Source organism: Sinocyclocheilus grahami, unplaced genomic scaffold (genome assembly GCF_001515645.1).
Source record: "Sinocyclocheilus grahami isolate Dianchi unplaced genomic scaffold, SAMN03320097.WGS_v1.1 scaffold30.1, whole genome shotgun sequence".
Lineage (NCBI taxonomy): Eukaryota > Metazoa > Chordata > Actinopteri > Cypriniformes > Cyprinidae > Sinocyclocheilus > Sinocyclocheilus grahami.
The window spans coordinates 1,094,722-1,103,225 of record NW_015505209.1 but is presented as its reverse complement, the minus strand read 5'-3'; the positions used below and the strand labels follow the sequence as shown (position 1 = coordinate 1,103,225).

The following is an 8,504-nucleotide window of genomic DNA, read 5'->3' as shown; positions in this document are numbered from 1 at the left end:
TTTTTCTCAGTAAAACACATTTTGTCTTCAATTATTTTCATATTGCATATTTTTCCTATTTTAATTTTTGTTTTGAAAGTATGGTAAAAACTGGTCAAATGTACCAACAATCACATTTAAAAAATATACACTTTTTGATATACCATTTAAAAAAAAAAAACAGGTAGCCAATCTGAATTAGGACATTTAGGCTATCCATCTAATAGTAGCCTACCAAAATCTTATTAACAGTAGAAGTTAAATCTTTCTGTAGTCTTCAAATCTGGGTACTGTCTTACGTTTTAAAATCACAAAGGGAGATTGGTCCCATCAGGCTAACATGACAGTCACGACTCATGCAGCTGTAAGGTTTTCTTTTTCTTTTGTTTTTACTTGTGATCTTTACAACACGCATTACATTACGTATTTCATGGCACACTCGTTTTATGCATATTTGGCGCCACCTATTGTTGTGGGTGTATTATTGACAAAGTCTAGACCCTGAATATAAGACGAATGCGTTTTTTCAGATGTATTTCCAAGAAAAAAACATTGTCTTATATTCAGGTCAATACGGTATATTTTCTTAAATCGTATTTCTGTTGTTTTCAATCCCAGCAGCGATAATTTATATCAAATGGCAGCGTCACAGTTGGAATGCATGGCGTGGAATCCCGTCAACCCTCTGGCATCCACTATAAAGAGGTAGGTCGACGTGACCCACTGCTGTCATGTAGGAAATTGTTCTGTGATTTGAATAAGCACACATTTGTTTCAGCTAAGAGAAGAGAAGGAATTATAATATGCTTCATTTAAGCTGGTACTAATGCTTGGAAAATAAAATGGGAATTTAAATTATTGTGAGGGTCTGATAATAAAGTCTGAATTCCAAGATGGATTATGTATCCAAACCACTATGGTTTGGGTTCGGTTTCTTTTATGGTACATTGCCATGGATGTTTTCGAAAGCCAAATTCATCGCAAATAGTACAACACTAGCCAGATCAAAAAAAGAAAAAAGAAAAGAAAGAGAGAAAGGGAGAAAGATTAAAAAAAAGACACTTTAGTTACAAGTTAAATGACAAAATAAAATTGATTTTTTTATTTTAGTATTAAGACCTGTTCACACCAAGGATGATAACTTTAAAGATAACGATAAACATATATACAGTAGTTCTAAAAATCGTTCTCAATATTAAAGAATAGCAGAGTCCACACCACAGCTATAATGATCAGTGTTGGGAGTTACGTAATCAGATTACTTTTTTCAAGTAACTAGTAAAGTAACCCATTACTTTAATTTACAAGGAAATATCGGAGTAACTTTTTCAAAAAAGTAACGCGGTTACTTTGCTTTCCCATTTATTGATTGACAAGTCTCCTGTCTCTAAAAATCGTTAAAACGGAAGTGCAGAGGAGTTGTGTGCGCTGTGTGAACATGATGTTACTGTAGTTCTAGACTAAATGTGAATGTGCATTAATTCATCCCACTCACAAAAAACAGATTTAGTATTCATCAAAATGAATTAAAACAGTGAAATGCAAACTCAGAATATGACGCAAACCTGCAATAATTAAATATGGCAAATAACACAAATGTATCTAATCCCATTTTATTAACCAATGTCTTTGCTGCTGACCTTTGATGATCCAGTTCAACCATACTAATAAGCAAAAATGACTTTAGATAAACGAACAATTGTGCTTCATTGTTTTTTTTATTGCTGAAGAGTGTTTCTTCTCCTGCGTTCTACTGTACAGACGTGAATTTACTTTTCCTTTAGCCTGAGGTTTATTCATTACACTTGTTGGTGTGAAAGGGCTTTTACATTTGCTATAAATACAACTTCTTATATTAAAAACAATCAAGCCCTGCTCATATTTAAAAAGTAACGCAAAAGTAATGTAACGCATAAGTAATGTAACGCATTACTTTCCATAAAAAGTAACTAAGTACCGTAATTAAGTTACTTGTTTATGGAGTAACGCAATATTGTAATGCATTACTTTTAAAAGTAACTTTCCCCAACACTGATAATGATAATGGCACAGAGAAATTATATCGTTGGAATCACTTTCAAAACAATTTTTTCCCCAGCTGATCAACGATAAAAACATTGACACCCAATCAGAATAAATCCTGCTATAACGAGCTCGAGGATTTTAAGTGGCAGATGAGCATGCGCTTAGAATAAATAGACAATATCGTCCACTTGTCTGGACGCTAATATAGTTATCTTTATAGTTATCGTTCTTGGTGTGAACAGGCCTTTAAACGTTTATTTTAAGGTGAAATGTGGAATTTTTGCACCTCTAGCGCTACCAATAAGAATTGCAAAAATACTGAGAGGTTTCTTTAACGCTCATCCCAAACTTCTGTTATTGGTTGGATAAAACAATAGGTGTCAGAATTAAGAAGCGGTTCTTTCTTTTTAAGAACTGGTTCCATTTTTTTAAATAGCAGAACTGAGTGATGTTCACCATTCTTGCAGAATACCGTACTTAAATGTAAATGAGTTTTCTGCGTTACTTCTTCAACTGAATAAACAGTGCAAAACAGACAGCTTTATCAATGTAATCACAGTTACTGATTATAGATTACAGGTACTCTAATAAACTGCTTCATTTTAGTGAAACTAATACCTCATCAGTATAGTCCGATTCTCAAAAATTGCCTCTTGTGAATGGGAGTCGGTTCTTTGTAGTATATTACAGCACAACCAGTTTACTCTGATTCCCGATAGTGAATCAAAAAGATATAGTGCAAACACTGTTGTCTGATTCCCAAACAAATGACTCTTATGAGCCATTACCTTTTTGCGAATCAGAAACATACAGCGCAGCTAGTGCAATCCAATTGAACGAATGACTACTGAATCAACAATCATATGATTCATTTAGCGGTGGGGTTAGGGGTGGAGCTTTGTGTGTACTTTTTTCTAAAAATTGTTAATTTTCATGCGACACACATTGTACTAATTCATACTAGATAACCAACCTATAAAATACTAGTTTTCATCGGCGCAGGTAGCTTGTGGGCAGTGCGCCAACATGTAGCGCTGTTGTGCTATGAGCGTCCAGAGTTCGAATCCCGGCTTGAAGACCTTTCCCGGTCCTGCCTCCTCTCTCTCTCTCCCGCATCATAATAAAGGCAAAAATGGCAAAAAATAAATATACAAAAACATTCTAGTTTTCTCACAAGATCCGGTTGCGGTTGTGCACTTTTCGGTAAAATCAACCTGTAGATGTTCTTATAGTCGTGTCTGCATATTTAATATTGAAAAACTCAATCTAAAAATCTATTCTCCACAACTTTCTTCATCTTTCTGTTTGTGCCAGAGAGTTGAGTGTGCACATGCAGAATAAGCCTCTGTTTTGTCTGGCTAGAGAACGATATCCTGCCATATATTTCTGCCAGTGGCACCTCAGCCTTGACCAGACCGAGCGCCGGCCCGCCGGGAGGAAGGGAGCCGCGCAGGGGGGAGGTGGAAGTGCATTAGTGCACAATGGGACAGCCTCTACTCCCCCTGGGACCCGAGCGAGAATCCGCAGTCATGTTCGGCCAGGCTGGGAGGAGGCTGTGACCTCTCCCCAGCCTCCCTGAAAGAGTCTGAGGAGCCCTGGATGACGGAATGATTCATATGCTGATAAATGAGAGGGATGGGGCTGGTTTCAGTTGAGGAAAAATCAGACACGCTGATCGATCTCAAGGGGGCTGCCATGGAAGCGTTGCTGTGGCTCCTCAAGACAAACTTAATCATTCCTATTCACGGCCAACTAGCTATAGCTCTTCACATACCTCCAAATCCCATGCTTGTCGCAAGCCCAAGGTGGTTCGGCTTGGGTGAATGAATGAACTGTGAGAAGATTTACTGCAGGATGCTGTTTTGGACTGTCTTTTCTGTCTGGCTGGTCAGACAAAGAGAACTTTATACCGCATGAACCTAAATTCGTGAAATTTTGGGAAAGATCTGCATAGTAACGAAAAACAGTTTCCATAATGTGTGGTCTTTTCTCCAAAGCGGAGAAACATGGTGTAGAATTGTCCTGAGAAACGTTTATTTACAGCGTGACGTAAAAAGCCATACCGCTGAGGTTCAGGCACAAGTTCAACAGTGAGCAAGACCATACATTCCCCATTCATCTCTCTGACTGGCCCTACCTCAAATGTTTAGGGCAAAAATATTGCTCTTTGAAACGGAGCAATTTGCCCCAATGTCAAGATGAGTTACAAAGACATGACTCTGTGTATTTTATGGCTAGCAATGCCCTCTGTATGTCATCCAAACTTAATGCAATAATGCATGGAGAGATTAAGGAAGGACTGCATCTGCTGTTGCGCAAAAATGAGAAAGTTATGAAGTAGAATTACACTTTGTGAACAGTTGCGTGGAGCAATTGTTGATGTTTTACATGCATCAACGTTTTATTCTAGTTATAGTACCATATCAGTTTAAAACTAAAAGTTTGTTCGTTAAATATATATTAAATTTGAAAATTTTTTACATTATTAAAAAATCGAATCATTTTGTAAATTTTTTTTTATTTTTGAGTAAAAATATTTGATACAATGACTTGTTTTTAATATACACTACAGTATGTTAAAATGTTGGGGTTGCTTTTAAATGCTTTTGAAATACGTCTCTTATGCTCTCCAAGGCTGCATTTATTTGATGAAAAATACAGTAAAAACTCTAATATTGTGAAATATTACAGTTTAAAATGACTTGTCTATTTTAATACATTTTAAAAATGTAATTTATTTTCAGCATCATTACTCCAATCACCAGTGCCACATGATCCTTCAGAAATCATACTAATATGCTGATTTGCTGCTCAAGAAACATTTCTTATTCTTATCAATGTTGAAAATGGTTGTGTTGCTTAATATTTTTGTGGAAACACGATGCATTATTTTTCATTATTCTCTGATGAATAGAAATCTTTGGTAACATTATAAATGTATTCACTGTAAATGTTGAATTTAATGCATCCTTGCTGGGAAAAAAAATTATTGAGCCCTTTTAAACAGAAGTGATTTTTTTTTTACCACACTGGCAATGTTTTTCTTGTTTTAAGCACAAAACTAAAAAACAAATAAAATCACAAGATTTATACTTATAGCTAGAAAAATTTATTGCATTTCCTTTTTTTTTTTGAATAAGCTTACTTTATTCCATCTGATCACATTAACAAAATATTCTCCTATTTAATCACAAACAGCCATGCAGGAGGCTATGAGAGTGACCCCAGCACACCCATGGTCTACAGCTGCAGCAGGCAGTACCGCATCCACACCCATGGTGTCTTCAGAGGCCTTCAGGTCAGTATCTCTTGCTCACAGCTCATTTGAGTTCACTCTCAGGACACTAAGATTCTTTGTGCTCTTGGGATGTACTCACATCGGGCCAAGGTCAGGCCATGGCGTACAAAGACACACTGACACAGACAAACACCTCACACACAACCCTTAATCAAAAGGTTGATTATACAACTTGCTAAAATTATGTATAATCCAAAAAACCTGAGATTTAGAAGTGACACAGTGCCTAAAAAAAAGACAAATGTAATTAAAAAAGAAGGTGCTGAAGAAAACCATCTGACGCAATGAGAACGCTATGCGAGAGGAAGCAGGCCCCTGCCAGAATAGTTGAGAGATTTGAAAGGCATTTCAGGATGAAAAGCGAAGAGGAATCACTTAAAAAAGTCCATTAGCCGTAAAGCTGCAGTTTCCAGTTGCCTGCTGCTCATGCATATAAATCATTAGCTCTTAATTAATGTCTGTCAGCGGCCTTAAAGCTGTAAAAGAAGAGATACTCCAGAGCTGCTCTTGCTTAAAATGGGATGCCGTTCTTCACTTCTCTGTTTATTCTTCCCTCTTCATTGTATAAATGCATGAAGGCAACTTAGAATGACTTGTCAACTTGCAGTGTAGATAGATAGATAGATAGATAGATAGATAGATAGATAGATAGATAGATAGATAGATAGATAGATAGAATGTCAGGTAGAAAAACAGCAAACGGCCAGACAGTCTGATAGCTAGAACAATAGATATATGTACGAAAATGCATACAAAACATTAGTTAAAATTTATGGTTACAGACAGCTAATCTGAACTTAACTGTCACAAACAAATCAAGCGTAGCATGCTAGGCACTGAGCTGTACTGCCTAGCCTGCTGTGTTATCATCCCCGTGGGGTCAATATATAAGTCTGGCACTATAGCCGTAGAACAGTTTCAATAATTTACTTATCAATAACACTTAACACTCTTTCATTACCGTGCCAGCGTACGGAAACGCCATTATGCTAAGCGCTAGTTAATTAAGAGCAGATGGGTTTTAGCAGTGTGCAAATGAGGGAAACGGGAGGAACGGAGGGAGTGAAGCAGCGAAATAGGGTCTGTCTAATGTCTGTGACTAACCGTTCACAGTTAGAGCTCATATCAGTAGCATGGGGAAATCCAAATGATCATTTCACAGCTAATTCTGCAGTAATGAACCGATTGGACAAGCTAATCATTAGCAGTTTTCCCCATGAACGCTCGGTTTGGATGTCTTGTTCGCTGCGCAGCGTTTGTTGTAGCATGAATTGAATGTTTTTGACTTTCTCACAGGATGTGCGGAGAGTACCGGGCATTACACCCGCCATTGTGCGTTCATCCGAAACCAACGAAAAAAGGCCATTTATGTGCGCCTACCCGGGCTGCAACAAAAGATACTTTAAACTATCTCACTTACAGATGCACAGCCGTAAACATACAGGTAAGACAACCCACAAATATTAATGGATACCATTAGCACAAATGCTAAGATTAACTTTAACATGTTTGGCTGTATTAAACTCATAGGGGAGAAACCCTATCAGTGTGACTTCACAGACTGTGGTCGCAGGTTCTCCAGATCAGACCAGCTAAAAAGACACCAGAGAAGACACACAGGTTTGCGCCTCTGTCCTTTATATTTTCTTCTCCTCCTGTTTTCCTCTAGTACTTCCTTGCTAGCATATTAAACTATTTGGTGAGGGAGATTTTCAGATCTAGGCCCCCTTGTGAAAAAGTAGTTTTCTTAATATTGCATTAAATGTGCACTTATAGTGTACTTCAAATTTCAAAAGTATATATTTTAAATATTGTACTTGCAGAAAAGATAATATTAGCTAAATAAAATGTCATTTAAGTGTACTTAAAGATAGAGTACACTTTCCGAGCACGCTTAAAGGGATAGTTCATCCAAAAATAAAAATGACCCAATGATTTACTCACCCACAAGTCATCCTAGGTGTATATGTTTTTCTTCTTTCAGACCAATATAATCAGATTTATATAAAAAAATGTCTTGGCTCTTCCAAGCTTTATAATGGCAGTGAATGGGGGTCGAGATTTTGAAGCCCAAAAAATGCACCCATCCATCATTAAAACTGCTCCACACAGCACCTTCTGAAGTGAATCGATGCATTTGTGTAAGAAAAACATCCATATTAAAAATGTCGTACACACCTTCATGAGAGAATGGCGTTCCAGTGGATGACGTAAGACGTAGGCGTAGCATAAGCTCCGGTGAGAATATGCTAGTCTCTCGAAAACCAAGTTTTGTTTACAGCAAAGGAAAAGGTCTCCTCTTTGTTTATATCGAAATCCTCTGACATTTGTCTTTACAAATCCTTGTTTTGTACTTCTAATTTGTGACTGGTGTTTTGCTCTCTACACTGTGCTTCCACGTTCATCACCACGTTCCTACATCCTCCGCTGGATGCCACTCTCTCGTTAACATGCACACAACAGTTAGTTGAAGCCAGAGATTACAGTTTATAAAGTTTTAAATATGGATATTTTTTTTACACATACGCATCAGTTCACTTTAGAAGGCATTTATTAAGCCTCCGGAGCCATGTGGAGTACTTTTTAAGATGGATGGATGCACTTTTTTGGGCTTCAAAATCTTGAACCCCCATTCACTGCCATTATAAAGCTTTGAAGAGCTAGTATTTTAATATAACTTTTTTTTGTATTCATCTGAAAGAAGAAACCTTGAGGGTGAGTAACCAAATTTTTTATTTTTACCTTTATTTATTTATATAGTCCTTTTAACAATACAGATTGTGTCAAAGCAACTTGTACAGCATTAATTAGGAAAATAGTGTGTCATTAATACAAAGGAAAGGAACCAAAACTCCATTGGTGACAGAATGGAGAAAAAACCTTGGGAGAAACCAGGCTCAGTCGGGGGGCCAGTTCTCCTCTGGCCAGATGAAACCAGCAGTTCAATTCCAGGCTGCAGCAAAGTCACATTGAGCAGAGGACTCAACTGGTTCCTGTGGGGTTTTTGTGGGGTAATTTTCATTTTTGGGTGAACTAACCCTTTAAGTGCACTTTTACAAAGCTCATTTTGTAATACTAATAACTAACTAGTGTCAAATTAAAAGTTTTACTTAAAAGTACATTTTATTTTTTTATTTAATATATATATATATATATATATATATATATATATATATATATATACCGTGTGTGGAGAACCGTA

At 36.9% G+C, this 8,504-nt stretch overlaps 1 protein-coding gene across 1 annotated transcript in view; it reads left to right on the top strand.

Annotated features, from left to right (window-relative positions):
* LOC107573023 (Wilms tumor protein homolog) overlaps nt 1-8,504 on the top strand; it is a 20,150-nt gene that overhangs the window by 7,313 nt on the left and 4,333 nt on the right. Inside the window, exons 3-6 of the mRNA XM_016259460.1 lie at nt 598-684; nt 5,203-5,302; nt 6,599-6,746; nt 6,833-6,922. Coding sequence (XP_016114946.1) covers nt 598-684; nt 5,203-5,302; nt 6,599-6,746; nt 6,833-6,922 — 425 coding nt within the window. The remainder of the gene's footprint in view (nt 1-597; nt 685-5,202; nt 5,303-6,598; nt 6,747-6,832; nt 6,923-8,504) is intronic.